The sequence below is a fragment of the Ursus maritimus genome, unplaced genomic scaffold (genome assembly GCF_017311325.1).
Source record: "Ursus maritimus isolate PB19 unplaced genomic scaffold, ASM1731132v1 scaffold_14, whole genome shotgun sequence".
In the NCBI taxonomy this organism is placed as follows: domain Eukaryota; kingdom Metazoa; phylum Chordata; class Mammalia; order Carnivora; family Ursidae; genus Ursus; species Ursus maritimus.
In genome coordinates, this window is record NW_024423786.1 from 41,299,881 (window position 1) to 41,318,248 (window position 18,368).

Sequence of the window (18,368 nt, forward strand, 5' to 3'; positions counted from 1 at the left end):
AAGGTTTTTTTTTTTTTTTTTTTTTTTTTTTGAGAGAGGGAGAGTACAAGCAAGGGGGGGGAGGGAGAAGCAGCAAGCAGGGAGCCTGACATGCGGCTCAATCCCAGGACCTTGGGATCATGACCTGAGCTGAAGGCAGACGCTTAACCGACTGAGCTACCCAGGCACCCAGGTCAATTTTCATAAACATTCCACACAGGCACATTAGAAGGATATGAGTGCTCTGTTGAGTGCAACACTTCATATGTCTATTAATTCAATCTTTTTAATTATGTTGTTCATATCTTCTGATTCTTGTAAGATCTATCCATTATTTTGAGGTGTGTTAAAATCTCCACTATACTGGGAAATTCATTTTTCTTGTAGTTCTGTTGAATTTTGCTTTTTGTATCTTAAGGACATGTAATGATGTCCATGCATGTTTAGAATTTTGAAGTCCAGGGGATCCTGGTGGCTCAGTCGGTTAAGCATCTGCCTTCAGCTCAGGTCATGATCCCAGAGTCCTGGGATCGAGTCCCACATCAGGCTCCCTGCTCAGCGTGGAGCCTGTTTCTCCTTCTGCCTCCCCCTGTTCCTTTTCTCTCTCTCACTCACTCTCTCAAATAAATAAAATCTTAAAAAAAAAAAAAAAAAGGAATTCTGAAGTCCTAGGGTCCTGAATTTATCATTATTTAGTAACCTTCATTTACTCTTAGTCTGGTGTTACCAGCTTTCTCCTGATATATTAGCCTGACATGTTTTTCCATCCTTTTACATTTTTCTATGCTCTTGGTTTTAAGAATGTCTCAAAAATAGCATATGGTTGGATTTTGTTTCCTTGTCTATATTACATTGTTTTTTAAAACGAGACTTTATTCAATTTACATTTATTGTAGTTACTGAAATATTTACATTTATTTTTTACCATATTATTTGTGATTTCTATTTGTTTCACTATTGCTTTCTTTTTTCTAATTTCATACAATGCTTTTTTTTTGTAATTTTATTCTATTTCTCTGTGAACTTAGAAATTAAAACTCTTAGTAGTTACTTGAGATGTTTTAACTTGAGTACTTAAAAGAAATAAGCTTAATCCATATTTTTACCCTTTTTGCAAACAATACAAGGACTTTGGAAAACTTTAACTCCAATCACCACCCCACCCTTCCCACTTCCAAATTATGATTTTGTTGTCCTGGATATTATTTCTATCTTGCTTTACTTTATTAACCACACAAATTATGTATTCTTATTATTACTTTGTTACTTTTTTAGTTTTAACCACTTATTTGCCAATTTCTTTGCTCATCGTTCCTTCTTATATAAGGGAGTATTTTCTGTTGGTGGTAAACTCCAGATTTTTTGGTCTGAAAATGTCTTGAATCAGATAGCCAGGTTCAGATCCTAGCTCTACCTTTCCTTAGTCACGTGACCCTAGATAAGTACCTTAACTGCTGGGATCTTTGGTTTACTAATTTGTAAAACCGAGTTTCTTCCTTTGCTGGGAGACACAAGGCTGGGAAGGAAGATGCAATAAGCAGCTCCTGAGATGAACTCTCTGAAAGGGTGCCAAGATCCAAAACACCGCAAAACAAACACTGTAATCACCTCCCTGAGCGTTTGGTACTCTCACAGGGAAGACAAGATTAACACATATTGAAAAGAAATTAATAATATTCCTGTGTACTTGAGGGTTAAGTGTATGGCTCTTTCAAGTCAGCGCTTTCAAGGCCAACGAAATGGTTGGCTCCTAAGAGCTTATGAAGGAGACTTCACAGAAGACAGTGCTTACCTGGATGTCAGTAGCTTATTAGCTGCTCAACCATCTAGTCTCGACAGACAAATCCAATGTGAATACTTCAGAGTTTCTAAAAGAAAAAGAGTAAAAAAAAAAAAAAATTAAGGCTTTCAAAAGAGTAGCAAAGTAAGTATTCATTAAACACCTGGCATATACAGGGCCAAACACTATAAAATATTAAAGACAATAAAGCTTCTGCCTACAATGAACTTATAAGAGTTCGGAAGATAGAATGAAAGTCAGTTAACAAAGAAGTACGGAAGAGGAAAAGACAACTACAGACTACAATACTACCATATAGGAAGGTGCTAACTTGATACAAATAATGTATGGGGTAGGGTTCAATATAGGTTGCATATTGTTTTCTAGATTCCTCTTGTGTTGAGATCTGCAGACTGAACATGATTAAAAATCAATTGTAATTATACTTTTTTCTCTAAGGAATTCCAGAGCCATAGATTTGTGCAGAACAGTCAGAATAACCATTATTCTAAATGATACTACCGTTATTTTGTATATTGATTAAATATAAAATAAAATTCAAATATATTGAGCCTTATGTAAATACATAAATTTGTAAGGTAGCTTATTTTTTAGTGCATGGCTAGTAGTTTACATGTACTAGGTACTTTCTCAGACATTATCACATTTCACGTTCCCTAAATGCTAAGACGTTGGTTGTATCTACAGAGAAGCTCTATCCTACAGAAAAGTAAATACACATTTAAACCACTTGATCCAAGTTTTTCATCTGTAGAATAACATACATTGTTCTAAAAACTATCTCATTATATTTTTAATTAATGGAAACGAATTCATTTCAGTTATAACAGAATAATTTTTTGATCTACTAAAACCAAACACTAAATCACCATTAAAAGCTGTATATAACAGCTTCTAAATACCCACATCATGTTTTTTGTTTTGTTTTGTTTTTTCAGAGCACGCACATGCGCAAGGGTGGGGAAGGGCAGAGAGGTAGAGAGAGAGAACCTTAATCGGGCTCCACAACCAATCATGTTTCTATTCTAATGCTAGGATGGACCTGTATGTATTTATGATTTTATGGTTAATATATAATTATAGTAACAGGCAATTTTGGGTTCCTAGGGACCAAACAAAGAAAAATACGTTTTTGGAATATGTAATACAGACCATTCCTCTATTCAAAAGTACACTGGGGGAAAAGAGAACAAATAGATGATAAGGATCATTGACAGCTGGGAACAGATTCAAGATAATATTTAAATAACTAAGGAAATCAAGTTAGTATCTCACAAATTGTTGTGATTTACATGAGTCTTGTACCAGCAAGCCTGAGCTTTCAAACATTTGATCTTGATATAACCCAGCCTTGTGTCTATTATTCATGTATACTCCCAAACTGCCTCTCTGATACTATATCAACCTTTCATGTATCAGCAGATGACTATTAACTCCAGTCTATGGCTGCCAGTAATAGGCCTGACTCTGCCAAGGTGAGAGTTTTTGTGGGAGCATGTGGGTAGAGATACAGTTTCCCACACTGCTCTGCTCACACTCCCAATGTTAGACTTGTTGCCAACTCTGCCCCTTCTTGGCAAAGCAAAGAACTTTGAGGAGTCCTCGGACTGAAGGCCTAGGGCTTGCTTGTCTTTTCCAAATTGGCATCTCTTAAGGAGCACAACACAACCAGTCCCCTAATAATCCTCATCTGGGAAGAGTGGGATGGGAAGAGGCAAGAGTAAGTGGGTAGGAGTGGCTTCCCCATTCAGCTCCAGCTGTGGGTTTAAGGGGGAATGACCATTTCTCTCTCTTTTAGAGCTTTGGCCACATTCCCGTGTGAGGTAGTAGAGCTTTGGCCTGGGTACATTGGCAAAAAAAAGGGGTACCACCTGGTGGCACCTTAGAGTACCTCACTATCTTGATTGTATGGCTTTTATGTGTGTCAGTTCTAAGAACTGTCTTGCCAATATATTACCTTAAAAATTTTTACAAATAGTAGTTTGGAGACCGTGCTCAAGAGATCAACTGTCTAACTTTGGGCCAAAAGGCTCCCCTAAGGCAAGAAATGTCTGAGTCAACTTTGTTTCAGGGTCACTAAAGGCTACCCTAGGGTCCCTGGGATGGGGTGGTCTGGGTCAACGGGAAGCAGTAATGGCAGGAACAATTATGAAGGTTTTTATGTTTTTTAGCACTCTAGGAATGAATGCCTCTTATGTTTCACCTTAAGACTTTTTAACATTTTTCCTTCAAACACATTTGCAGAAGGCTTTATGTAATAAAATAGGAGACAGTCAATATCTAATAATACTAAAGATCAAGTTATTCCACAGCTTTGATCAAGAGGCCAGGCTCAAGAATATGTTCTGAGGGTGCATTCTCTTTGAATTTAAAATACATGCACAAAAAACCCTGGTACAATAACGGATGAGGGCATTTAATAGTATTCAATCTTCCAATGATCTTACAAGAAAAGTAACCATGCCCAGTGTCACATACTGGAAAGTGGCAGAGCTGGTATACCTGCAAAGTAGAGTCACCGCTTAACCACTGCACTAAAATAAAATGTCTGATTAACTGTTGACATTTACTGGAAGTTTAGAGCTTTACAGATATTTTCTCCTTTAATCCTTGCAACAGTGACAGGATCTGTCCATGTTAATATTCTCATCTTACAATGAGAAAAAAAGCACAGAGAAATTATGTAACATTCATGGTCTGTAAAGAAGTGGTCATGAGAGACTTGAACCTAGGGAATCAGATGGACCCTGTACACGGACCCTATGCCTAAAGGCAACAGAAAAAAATGTTAAAATAATCCCCAAGTGAGAAACGATGATAAAACGCTAGTAGACACTGCCGGCGTATGCATATGCGCAAGCACACACATTTACAGGATATAAAAAAAGAGTTAGTAAAGGGTGTCTATTCACTTAGATCACATTTCAGTAATTAGGACACATACTGTCTTGATTTAGGCTGCTGTAACAGAATACCATATAGACTGGTGCTATAAACAACCGAAATTTATTTCTGACAGTTCTGGAGGCTGGAAATGCAACAGCAGGGTGCAGGCATGGCTGAGAGCTGGTGGGAGAATTCTCCTGGGCTGTAGCCTGCCCTTTTCTCCTAGTATCTTCCCTCACAGGGCAGACAGGGAGAGAGCTCAATGGGGTCTCTTTTATAAGGGCACTAATCCCATTCAGGAGGGCTCCACCCTTATGGCTTAATCACCCTAAGGCCCCACCTCCTAAAACCTGGGAGGTTAGGATTTTTAACATATAAACTGGGTGGGCAGGAGGCACACAAACAGTCCACAACACATACTTCCATGCCACTGTTTGCTGGTAAAATTCAATCCTATTTAAAATTATAGTGACCCCCCCCCCCGCCCAAAGCTGGTCGATCCTATGAACTCCCAATTACAAAATGATCAATTGCCATAAACTCTTCAACGTCCTGAGCGTTTAGATAAAGGCTTTATGCATTCTGGTTTCTCCTTCCAAAAATAACTAAAAACCGTAGCCCTTTCAGGCTGTCCTATTTACTCTCACCTCGTCATTTTCGCAGGAAAGTGATGAACAGCCTCTGACAAAGGCCATCTGCTCCGAGGCCTTAAGAACCCCGCGGAAGACCGGCGCTGTGGCCTTGCAGAGTTGGGGTGGGGGCAGAAGACCCAGAGGGAGGCGGGAAGGAGGAGGGGGAGTCCCGGGAGCTCGGCCTCCGGGCGAATCCCCGACCAGGCTCCTTTTCCGTAACCTGCCGAGGGGTGAGATGAAGAGGCAAGGGGGAGAGAAAGCGAGGAGGAGAAATAACGAGAAGGGCCAGAGGCTTGGCGACCGCAGTACCTCAGAGCTCGGAGGCCCGCGGGAGGTGCCCACGGCGCCGCCGCCGCGGACTCCGCCGCTTCGGGCGGGCAGGTCTTCCCGGGCGGCGGGGCAGGAAGGGTAGAGTCCCGGTAGGCTCGGGTCGTTCCCCCGACGTCGCCAGCCAACAGGGCGGGGCCGGGTCACGCCTCAGTCCCCGGCCGCCTCGGTGGGCCCGAGGGAGGGGTCCCGGCGGCGCCGCCACTCGGGGTCCGGCGCTTTTTGTTCCGGGAAGCAGCCGGCAGGATCGGGCCGGCCAACCCGCCCCCGCCTGGGGTCGCCCCGCAGCTGCCGGAGCGCCGACTGGCGGCGGACGCGCGGCCCGTGCGTGTCCCTTTAAGGGGCCGGGCCTGTGAGGCGGAGGGGCTGGCGGGGTGCGCGTCGCTCCCCGTGTGAGTGTGTGGGGGAGAGAGCGGCGGGCGGGCGCCGGAGGGAGGGAGGGAGGGAACGAGCGAGCAAGCGACGCGGGCCGCCCCTGCCGCCGCCGCCGCGGTCGGACCAGCGGCCTCCTCCCCTCCCCTCCCCTCCCGCGCGTCGCCCTGCCGCGGGGAGGGGGCTCGCGTCGCCGCCTCCAGCCGCTCCCGATGAAGCAGCTGCCGCCGCAGCCGCCTCCGAAGATGGGGGATTTCTACGACCCCGAGCACCCGACCCCTGAGTAAGTATCTGCTCCGCGGCCCCCCGCGGCAGCCCTCGGCCAGAGCCCCGAGGGCGGCGCGTCCTGACGGGCGGCGGCGCGGGCCGGCGCGAGGAGTAACGGGCCGGCGGCGGACTCGCGCGGGCGGCGTGGGGAGCAGGCCCGCGCCGCCGCCGCCTCGCCCGGGCCGCGGCGGGTCGGCGGTTGGGCCCGGCGTTGGCGCGGCTGCTCGCGTCGCAGCGGCGGTTGGGCCGGGCCGGTGGGGGAGGGGCGGCCACGGCCTCCGCCGCCGCGGCGTCCGCACCGACCCGGCTGGCCCGAGGCTCGGCGCTCTCCTCCGACTCCCCGCGGCCCGCGCAGGCCTCACCTCAGGCGAAGGGGCCGAGGCGGAGGAACTGCCGGTGTCGGAGTCAGCGAGAGGGCACCGGCGAGGGTAGGCCGCGAATCCCCGGGCTCGGGTGGAAGCCCGGCCCGTCGCCCGGCTTGTCGCCCGGCCTCCCGGCGACGGCGGCTCGGACCGGAAGGGCCTAGCGTGCCTCCCTCGGCCCGGGGCCGCGGAGGGTCTGCGCTGCGCTCTCAGGTTTGATTTTTTTTCTCCTGGAACTCGATCCTGGCCTCGCAGTGCTTCCGGCTTCAGATTCTGCACCTTTGGCACTTCGGTTTTGTAATGGTGGCGAGGATTGTGTGACCCCGATGTTGAGGTGACACCGGGTTTGTTTTTCCGCCTGAAAATGAAAGCCTTCGGAGGGGCAGACGTTCTCTTCCAGATTGTGGGATTTGCACACTTTCTCGGACACTACTTCCTTGGTAACAGGACCCTTTTACCCTAAATGGATGACTTTCTACTTCTCATAAAGACTTACTTAAAAACCAAGGATCATTTGAGGATTCTCTAAAGAGACAGCATTCTAGAAAACTGAAATACAGTTTGGCCCGAAAGTGTTTTTTTCAGCCTTGGACATTTTTTTTTTTACATTTCCGTGAAGTCTGTATCTGCTGTATCTGATACCTCCGAGAGCTTCCACTCCAGAGCCTGGATTCACTTCTTTCCCTACGCCCTCACAAGACTATTGTTTTCAAAAGCTATCTGAAACTCCATTTGCTGGTGTTGGTTGAAGTCTAGACCTACGAATATACGACTCATTTCAAACTTAGCGGTTGGTAGGGATTTCAGATGAAACTGTCACTTTTATGAGCAGAAGGATTCCAAGAGATTTGCTCTTTTGACACATTTTACCTTAGCTCTGCTATCGCTTTTTTTTTTTTTTTTTTGAACCCTTTGCCAAAGCTTTTCAACTTGGTCCAGTAATGTCTGGATCTTACTTGATAGTTCTTAGGTTCACTTTCAACACAGAAGGATTATGTTGGGATATTGATGGTTGTTTCTGCACACAAAGAGAAATAATTATACTACCTTTCTGACAAACCCAACTCTTATTTTTGATACTAAGTTGTCTCAACATGGCTTTGTCTTTTCATGGGTTCTTTGCTTTTAGGTTAACATTACCTTGATAGATTGTTTTAATTTACTGCACAATCATCAATGCAGTTACAAAGCTCATGTTGTATAGGCTTTTGGTGTGAGACTTGGAGAACCTCAAACCATTCTGTATCATGACCCAATAAACACTTATTGAACAGTTGTCCTGTACAAAATAACATTCTAGCCCCCCCCCCCATTGGACTGAGTGCCTGCTTACCGTTCTTTTTACCAGGTTGTGTGGTGAAGTCTAGAAGCCTTAAGGATCACATCCTTACACTTCTTGGGGAAAACATAGTTTTTCATAATGTGGGAAAATGGACTCAGAAGTGCATCTTTGGACCTGAGTGGGGAGGAATCAAGAACGTTTATTGTTTGACACAAAGTCTTGGAGTTATTTCCACTGCTTTCATGTTGCCACTGCTTTGCATTTTTAAGTGACTAAGTTCCAAATTGTGTGTGTGTGTGTGTGTGTATTAACCTGCATGGAGTATACAGAGAATTATAAAATGTGTTCTAATACTGTAAGAGCTAGAAGGGATCTTAGTAGGCATCCTGAACAACATCACCTGTTTTTCAGATGGAGAAACTGAAACCTAGAGAAATGAAGTGACAGGAGACCCTCTGAGGTAGTATGTAGAAGCTAGTTAGTCATTATACCACTGGAGGGGGAAAAGCGGTACAGTGTAGGGTTAAAGAACTTGGATTTCAGAGTCAAACATCCCTGGTTTTGAACACTAGTTGAACCTTCGACAAGTGCCTTCATCTCTCTCAGCTTGGGTTTTCCCATCTTCAAAATAGGGATTGTGATGGTAGCAACCTCATAGGGCTTTGGGGAGAATTGGATGAGAATAAAGTATGAAAAGCCTTTGGCACTGAGTGTGGCATGTATAAATGCTTCTAGCTGGGGTCATCAGGGAAAACTTAAGAGGATTTTAAGTCTAGCTTGGAAAGATTAGGTGGGCTTGAGGGGGTGATGTGGCTGGGGGAAGGAATGAACAAGTGCCCCTTTTAGACTTCAGGTAGTTTGGAATGGTTCTTAGACACATGAAGAAATTGAGGCACGAAACATAAATTCAGTTTGGTTGAAGTAACTGTTGGAACCTGATGTTCTGTGTTTGTCTTGTACCCGCTCTTTAATCAGTCACAGCTGTGAGACCTGGCTTTTTTCCTGTGGCACATAGGATTGTGTTTCAGGTGAAAATGGTTGTAATCACCTGAGTGTGCATTAGGTGTCTGCTGTTGGGGCCAGGTGTTGAGGACACTGCAAATTAGATCCAGTTAAAGTCTTTAAGGAACTCTTCTAATGAGAGAGACAAGTACTTAACAGCCATAGAAGTGCTGTTCTTTGAACATACGCATGTCTATTTGAGGCCAAACATAGGCACATTAGAAGTGAGTGGTGTACAAAACAAAATTTTGCCCTTGTGGGCACCCCCTTCTAGTGATGGGTAGTAGTGAATGATACAGAATATTCAAAGGTAAGTGCTTTGAAAAATGGAGCAGGATAAGGGGGAATCCAGAATTTCTGGGGAAGATGTGACACTTTAAAATGAGGTAGACTGGTGTACCTTCTTGAGAATAATATTTAGGCAAAGGCTTAAAAGGAAGGGAGTTAGCCATGTTAATATCTGGGGTGAAAGCATTTCAAGTAGAGGGAATAGTTCCAAGGTGCCGAGGCTGACCTAGTGAATTCTCCCTGGTATGGCTAAAATGGAATGAACAAAAAAGAGCAATAAATAGTAACTTGGGTCAGGGTGGGATGCAGATTTCACAGTGCTCTGTAGAGTCACTGTAAGGACTTTGCCCAGAGTTTTCAACAAAAGTGTGACATGGTCGGCTTTCAGCTTCAGAAGGATCACCCCCTTTGCAGGGGAGAACAGAAGAAGCAGGAAACTTGTAATGAAGTTAGCAATCTGGAAGAGAGCTGATGGTGACTTGTAAAGGTGGTAACCAGGGGATGGTGAGAAATGATTGAATTCTGGATATACATTGAAGAATAAACCAATACGATTTGTTGATAGATCAGATGTGGCATGTGAGAGAGGAGCCCGGGATGATTCCAAGGTTTTTTGTCTGAGTAGTTAGAAAGATGGAGTTGCCATCAACCACGGTAGTATGTAGGTATGACTGTGACAAGAGCAAGTTTGGGAAACGGATTAGCAGTTCAGTTTTAGACATGGTTAAGTTTGAGATGCCTGTTAGACATTTGGGTTGAATTGATAACCAATTCAGTTCCGTGAAGTTCAGAGGAAAGGTCTGGACTAGAGATATATTTTGTGGTCATCAACTTAGTATTAGAACCACAACACTGGAAGAGATCACCAAGGGAGCCTGTGAAGAAAGAGACAAGGACCTGGGAGTGGTCCCTTTAAATTGGAGTATTAAGAGGGTTTTATTATAGTGTGCAGTGTAGGGGTCTTAACATGGATGGCATCCTTAAACTTAGGAGGAAAAATTACCCCTTCACTAACCTCTAACTAGAAGTTAGCATTTCTTTTAATTGCCAGTATAAACAGCAAACTACAGTACTACCAACAGTACTTGTGATTTTACTACTAGTACAAGTCAAATAATTTTAATAATATGCTGTGGTTGTAGATATCTCAAAATATTATTTATGTTTATCATTACATCAAAACATTGATGTAACATAAACATTACATTATGTACATCATTACATCTCTATATTATAGTAGAGATCTACCACTACATTGTTAAGAAGCATATGTATTACTGTATCACACATTTGGGGTTTTTGTCCTCAACATAACTCATCTCATTTGTAATCCTTGTATTTTATTTTATGCATTTAAAAATATTACGCTGAGAAGAAATCCACAGGCTTCATCAGACTGCCAAATTTTTTTGTCCAAAGCACAAAAAAAAAAGTTAAACCCTGGGCTTTGGAGCTAGGTTTTAGAATATCACCTCTTTTTTACTTAATAGCTTTATGAACCTGAGCAGGTTTCATAATTACTCTGTGCTTTGGTGTCATTATTTATAAAGTGGGATCATAATAGTATTTTCTGCAAAGGGTTTTATGAGAATTTAAGAATTAGGACAGTGTTAACTTTTTTATTATTAGTATTTGGATGGAAAGATGCAGTTAGAAAGAAGAGTACAAGGCATCATGATAGGAAAAGCATGATGAATTTGGCCAAAATAAAGTTTATTAACTGGGAAAAAATATTTCTACATGTACTAATAAAATATAAAGCAGTGAGGTTAGTCAAGTTCTCAAAGAATTCTCATAATTCACCTTAGTTACCGTGGGAATGGAGATGCCATAAGAAGCTAACTAAGAGAAAATACTACTGGGAGGGTTTCCTGGTGAGAAAGCCTGATGAACTGTCCTAGTACTTGGGAGAGAGTTACCTTTTCAGTATTCCTGTTCCTCTTTGCTTTTTTCTAGATTTCAGGCTGACCATTCTTATACTGACACATTATGTCTTTAGAAAGGTATCAAGCAACTGTTGATACAGTTGTGTTTTACTAAGAAATGTTCAAACTGCCAAGACATACTTTATACCTGTTAGTCTGTCATACTTTCCTAGTTTCCTCACTGGAACTTTGATATTCCCGTATCTTTTCTGCCACTTTTCACTGTACTGACTGATTTAATCTGTTCCCTTTAAAAAGACTGAAATGTATTATAATTTATAATTTACTTTTTAACAGATATTTATAATTTTTCTTGACTTGATAATTGTTGGTGTTCTGTGAGTATTGTCACTTTTTGCAGAGAAGCTAGGATAGTCATCTACTGGATGGCAAAGAATGACTAGCCTGGGTTACAGAATCAAAAGTTGACTAGCTTCGTTTCTGTTAATTCTTCCAGAGTACTGTAGAGTACCTTATTTTGTAATACACTAAGAGCTATTATTGTAAGGCCCTGAGAGACCATTCATATTAGAAACTGAACCATTACATCTGTAGTCACCAAACATCAAGTTTAGAATCCTTCCTTTTTGAGAGAGATTCAGGGCAAGGGGTAGGGTGGGAGGGGGGCGGGAGCCAGAGCGGGGTCTAGGGAGGCATTTTATTTGGAAAAAAAAAATCAAACTTACAGAGAAGTTGCAGGAATAGCATAATGAATTTCCATATACTGTTCACCTGCATTAACCAGTAATTGAAATTTTGTCACATTTGGTTTATCTTTCTATATAAAAGAATATACATGTTTTTATTTTTGGCTGAATCAAGTTGCAGACCTCCTGAACCTTCACCCCTAAATATTTCATAATATTACCTAAGAAGAAGCATTCTCTTGGATAACCAATAACCAGGCAATTTAATATTTATAATGATACTGTTAACTCTTAGACTGTTCATATTTAAATTTTACCAGTTGTCCTCTCTTTTCAGTCTAAGGTTACACATTGCATTTAATTGTGATGTCTCTTAGTCCTCTTTAATCTCAGAAGATAGAGCTTTAAAATTCAAGATTTGGAGGTACTTTACTGTTGTCTTTGGATTTACCATAATTGTGATATTTTAAGAACAATAACAGTGTCTGGTAGTATGTTTTAAATGGTTCCTTTTTTTAATTACCAAAATAATAAATGCTTATTGCAGTAAGGTAAGATAATACAGATATTAATAGAGGAAAAAGTAAAAATCCACCCTTTACATCTCTTCATTGCTCCACCTCTCCAAATCCCATATCCAAGAGGGTAACCACTACTAACAATTTAGTGTATACCTTTCCAGACCTTTTCGTTTTGTTTTTTGTTTTTATATAAGCGGAGTCATACTACATATATCATTCTGTCTTTTTTCTGTGTACTGTATCCTCTGCATATTTGCATTTACATATAAGGTGTACTCATTTTTAACAGGCAATATTGAGTTGCTTTATTACGGTGTCTGGTTGTCATGTTAAGCAGTTTAAAAAGACCTTAGGACATGTTGTGCTGTGTGGAAGGTGTCTCCTTGCAAATATGTTTCCCCACTGGGTGAGTATATCTGGTAATTTATGATAGTGTTTTCATGATTTTGTTTAGACTTTGACTTCTATACTTTTTTTTTCTTTTTAAAAACATATCGTATATATATTTCTGTTTGCCCTGTCTGGTGCTGATGGATTAAGTAGTTTTTGGGTTTTTTTAAAGATTTTATTTTTAAGTAATTTCTACACCCAACGTGGGGCTTGAATTTATAACCCAAAGATCAAGAGTCACATGCTCCATCGACTGAGCCAGCCAGGCACCAGGATTAAGTAGTTTTTATTCCTGCCCTACTTTGATTAGTTGCTTGGTTATTTCAAAAGAAAACTCAAGGCGTTTAAGTAGAGTTTTTTGAAAATAGTTGGTTTGAAGCTGGCCAACAAGCTCGCCAACTGAAAATTCAACAGGTTTGTTGTTTTTCATAATAGATCTATATTTGGAAGTCTGCTTTCGTGGATTCAAACAAGAGGCAGTTTACCTTGTGTGATTTTTGGTTATATCTAGTGAAATGTTGTATTTGAGTCCCTTAGGTTTGGAATTCAAGTATAATGTATTTTAATTTGATAGTCTTTTTTTTTTTTTTTAAATCAAACTAGTGGTTACTTCAGTGTCTTTTCCAGCTAAGCAAATATGTTTGTCATTGAGATGGAAGTTTAAAGTTGGTTTAAATTTTTATAGATGCTTTTTATTTTAGAGTGCTTTTTCTGTCAGATTCTAACATCTCACAAGTGAAAATATCTTTGGGATGGTGTGGGTGTTGACAGGAGTGTGATCATGCTGGCAGGCTGCTGGGAGGTCTGTTTACTGGGAGCACTGCTTATGGGCTTCAAGAACCTGGAGCAATTGGTGGTTTCTGACTGTAGCTCTTCCTGCTGCCCGCTTCCTGCCATGTGCAATTAGATCCTCTCTTTGGGGGAGGGTTGGTTGTATAGTAATCACCAATATTTGTTTCATGATTAGCTCGTTGTGGAGACCTATGGACTAACTTGTACTTTGAGTCTTTTGTCTGATATTTGGCCTCTTAGTGAATAGTTTTTAATTACATACTCTCTACTTTAGTAGGCAGATGATGCCAGGGTTAAAATTTTTATGAATTTTGTGTGAATGTAAAGTAGAGCTACCGTTATTTTTCATAAATTACAGAGATGGCTGTGGACCTTTTCTATGGAAATCCACTTATTCTAATCTGGATCACACACAGACTTTCTAAAATTACTTGGTTAAAAATATACCTCTTCCATTATTTTATCAGTTCTAGACCAGAGTATCTATATCAAGTCTAAAACATAAGCTGCATGTTTTATGGTACTGCTTCTGTGCTGAAAATTATCTGTAGTAAAGAGATTAATTTTGTTGAGGTACAGTAAAACATTTTGTTAGAAATAGGTGAAAATGTACTACTGAAGTTTCCCCCAAGATAACCTTAATAGGTATGCTCTTTAGCTTAAGTTTAGCATGTCCATTAGAAAATTGTTTATTGTAATTATTCAGGAAACTAATTGCTGCAATCATGAAAAGTACAATGTAGTCTTTCTGGCAGATTAATATTAGTTTGTATAAGAAAGTAATGTTAATAGCTGAATATTAACACATTGAAACAGTGGTAGGTTAAATATAAAACAGTGTTTCCCCAGTTATAATATTGCTTGTGCTCATTAGAGAGACACACTGCCAAGAAATACTTGATGTCCATCTATCCTTTTTTGACTACCTTTCTTACTTATTAGAGAAGATAATGACAGTGTTAGAAGATACAAAATTGGGGCAGGAGTTGGAACCTGGCATTTTTTCAGCTGTGCATATGATAGCTGCAAAATTTGTTAGCTGTGTGCTTTTTGTGAAATGTACCTGTTGCTTCAGTACTTTTATTTACATCATTACTGTTTTCCACATTAATATTTTAAAAGATATATTTACATCCATGTGTGTTTTTATAATTCTCCAACTTTAAAGATCCTTTAGGTGGTTACTAATATGAAGCATCAAGAAAGGCTAACCTTCATTGGAGCCTGCCTATATAAGCATTCATCCGTTCTCCTGCATCATACAGACTTGTTTGGTTCTATCTATTGCTAGGACCTAAGGGATTTTGTCCCATGTACTAGCAAATCCAAGGAACATGACAAATATGTTATAGAGACTTACTCTTTTTATATGGAGGAATTCCAGTAACTAGTATTTGGGTACATAGTAGTATGTGCTTAATAAATGTTTGAGTTGACCTTATTCTTCATAACTGTCATTCTAATTTTCTGATAGAGTGAATAGCAGCATTAATAATTACTGGCATCTGTCATAAGACATCCTTAATAACTATTGCATTAGGACAGGGAAAGGGAATTGAGTGGTATGAGTTGGGCTAATGAGTGTGATTGGTGCTGAGAGAAGTTTTTATGCTGCTTCTGTTGGTCCTTGTGGAGACAAACTGATGAAAATTGGAGCTCTCATGATGGTGGTCTGAGAAAGAACATGAGTGCTTCCTAAGGTAGGATAGTCTGTTGTGTTTTGTGCTAGACTAGTTTTTTTCCCCCCAGCCTTTTTAGTTGTTGTTTTGTGTTTGTGTTTTTTCCAGGATGGATAATCTATTTAAACTATACCTCTTTACACTTGCTTAGTTGTCTTTCTGTTCAAATCCTTCGATTAATAGTCTCATTTATCTCTTTATGAATATTAGGGGCCAAAAGGAAGTGAGGCAACTACGGTTGCAGTGATAAATCAAGGGGTGTTTGCGGGTATACCATAAGGCTGTGACACTGAAAAATGTTAGAAAACTTGATACTCTGAAATTGAGGCTTTTGTTCTCTAGGCTAGCTGGTGCTTTTTATATCTAGAAAACTGAAAAAATTTATAGGCTAAGCCTTAAACTCTATGAAGCAATTATAAAGTTATATTCAAAGTTTTTTTTCTTATAATCGAACCTTTTAAACCTGATTGATGTAAAGAAAAACTAGCTGAATTGAACTCTTGACTATTCGGCAAACATTTGTTGAATTCCTACCTCGTGATAAGGATACAGAAGTAAGTATAGTAAGCTATAGCAGGGACGCCTAACCCAGGCTGGTGGAGTAGAGGGGTGGGTAGTCAGGGAGGGCTGCCCAGAGGATGTATACTTAGCCTGAAAGAATGGGAGTTAGGCAAAAGGGTGGATGGAGGATGCTCAAGGACCATGCTGAAGGCTAGGGTACATAGGGAAAATTGTCCCTATGTCCATTTCCAGTTAGACTCCTCTGCATTTGCCCCATTTTAAATTGCTGAGCAGCGTAAGTGGTATCTCATGGAGGGAGGCTTTATTACCTTACCTAATGACTTGTCATTACTGTGGCTTCCCACTTTTCCCTTTAACTTATTACCATGGTTTACCATGGCTGTGATTTTAAAGGGCATGGAAGATGTGACTCTGATTTTTATGAATAAGGTAGGAAAAGCAGGCCCAAAGAAGTTCAAGCTATGTTCACTAGCTAGTGACAGTACCACAACTTGAGCAAGGGTCTTTTCATTTACCAATTTGTCTAAAACTGCATTTTTTTTTTTTTTTTAAAGATGGGGTGAGGAGGCAGAGGGAGAGAGAAAATCTCAAGCAGGCTCCATGCCCAGCTTGGAGCCCTAGAAGGGGCTCGATCCCATGACCCTGAGATCGTGACCTGAGCCGAAATCAATAGTCAGTTACTTAACCAACTGAGCCACCCGGCTGCCCCAAGACTAGCTTTTTAATGATACTAAGGAATAATATAATAGCTGCCATTTATAATCAGCTGGATTCCTGTATTCCGAGTTAACTTGTTTCTGGGTTAGTCTTGAGGTGCTTATAGCAGTTCAGTTTGGAGGGTGCAGGGGATTCCCTCCTTGAGTTATTTCTTTTCTTTGACTTTGCTTATGTATATGCTAGAGGATTAGATGGCTGAACATCATTGCGCTAAAGCTACCCTGGGTATGTGGACCATCCAGATCTGCTCCTTTGGCCAAGGGCCTTAAATAGTCTGAAATCTTCATTGGAAATGAGCTTCTAGGAACTTGTACTAAAGTGAAACTCCAGCCTTGGTTTGTTGTCATTCCATATATTAAGGAGAACCAGGAGAAGTAGATAGGTAGATAACTTGCCTTTTGTTAAGAGGGCTAATGTTTATTTTTGCCTTTCTTCATGTCCTGCATAAAACTGCACCTTTGCTTGTGCTCTTTTTATCTTACCAGTTCATGCTCTGTCCACATGATGAGGTAGTTCTAGTTCAAGGGTTCTCTTAGAACTTTAACTCACGGTTTTTGGACAAATGGACAGAGCTCACAAGTAGCAATGATGAACATATTTGTGAGAGCATAAGATGTCAGAGACATCATTCCTCGAAGCTGATCAGAGTAGTTGTAGACTAGTAGGAGAGGCTGTGTAATCATGGTTACTTTGAAATAAACTTGTACCTAACTTGCTTGGATGTCTGTAGATATTTTTTTCTATTTGAATTGTTTGGGAAATGAGACCATATTGCTTTAACTTAACTTGTTCTAAGTTGAACATCAAGACCCTAATTTAATGATTCTCTGATTCAGAAATTTGCATTATTCAAGGTTAATTTAAAAACCAATGCTTGGGGGTGCCTGGGTGGCTCAGTTGCTTGAGGGTCTGACTCTTGAATTCAGCGCAGGTCATGATCTCAGTGTCATGATATCGAGCCCTGTGTTGGGGGCTCACACTGAGCATGGAGCCTGCTTAAGATTTTCCCTCTCCTAACAAACTGAGGGTTACAGAGGGGAGGGGGGTGGGGGAATGGGATAGACCGGTGATGGGTAGTAAGGAGGGCACATATTGCATGGTGCACTGGGTGTTATACACAACTAATGAATCATCGAGCCTTACATCGAAAACCGGGGATGTACTGTATGGTGACTAACATAATATAATAAAAAATCATTATTAAAAAAAAAAAAAAAGAATGTGAAAAGAAAAAAAAAAAAAGATTTTCCCTCTCCTTCTATCTCTGCCCCCTCCCCTCAAAAAACAACAACCACCACAACAAAAAACAATGCTTACATCATGGAGCTGAATAGAAATAAATAAAATAAAATAAAATAAAACTAAAACAGGGTTTGGTAAACCATGGCCCACAGGCCAAATCTGGTTGACCACCTGTTCTGTACCTATGAGCTAAGAATGGTTTTTACACTTTTTAATGGTGGGGATAAAATTAAAAGAAGAAGAATACTTCATGATGTATGAAAATTATATGAAGTTCAGATTTCACTACTCATAAGCGAAGTTTTATTGGAACACAGCCACACACACACAAACCAAAAAATCAAAATAAAAACCAGTGCTTATTTTTATGGTATTATAGAGGGAGAAAGAAGATATAAAAGATTGGTGAATGCTTAAATTGAGCCTAGGTCATACTTTGAAATTTCCTGGTTAGTAAAGTTTCTAATCTTTTGTCTTCATCAAAAGAAAGTTTGGGGCACCTGATTGGCTCAGTTAGTTAAGCATCTCCCTTAGGCTCAGGTCATGATCCTGGGTTCCTGGGATCAAGTCCCGCATCAGGCTCCCTGCTCAGTGGGGAGTCTGCTTCTCTCTCCGCCCCTCCCCCTGCTCATGCTTTCTCTCTCTCTCTCCTTCAAATAAATATTTTTTAAAAAGAAAGAAAGTTGGAATGTTACTTATACATTGTTTTGTCTCAGTGAAGTTTCAGGTTAGTTA

General features: G+C 41.0%; 1 protein-coding gene and 1 long non-coding RNA gene across 9 annotated transcripts in view; one reads left to right on the top strand and one right to left on the bottom strand.

The window, feature by feature from the left end:
* Positions 1–6,818, bottom strand: part of LOC103674869 — a 37,165-nt gene extending 30,347 nt beyond the window's left edge. For 2 of the 4 annotated variants that reach the window (XR_005834567.1, XR_571723.2), the window contains exons 1-2: positions 5,608–5,886; positions 1,772–1,847 (exon numbers count right to left, since the gene is read on the bottom strand). This is a non-coding gene — a long non-coding RNA (uncharacterized LOC103674869). The other 2 variants (XR_005834566.1, XR_571722.1) reach the window with 2 other exon arrangements.
* Positions 6,033–18,368, top strand: part of SETD2 (SET domain containing 2, histone lysine methyltransferase) — a 121,909-nt gene continuing 109,573 nt past the window's right edge. For all 5 annotated transcript variants that reach the window (XR_005834565.1, XM_040628906.1, XM_040628907.1 and 2 more), the window contains exon 1: positions 6,033–6,280. Coding sequence is in view for 4 of the 5 variants with exons in the window: in XM_040628906.1 (XP_040484840.1) it covers positions 6,210–6,280 (71 nt within the window). In the remaining variant the exon portion in view is untranslated. The remainder of the gene's footprint in view (positions 6,281–18,368) is intronic.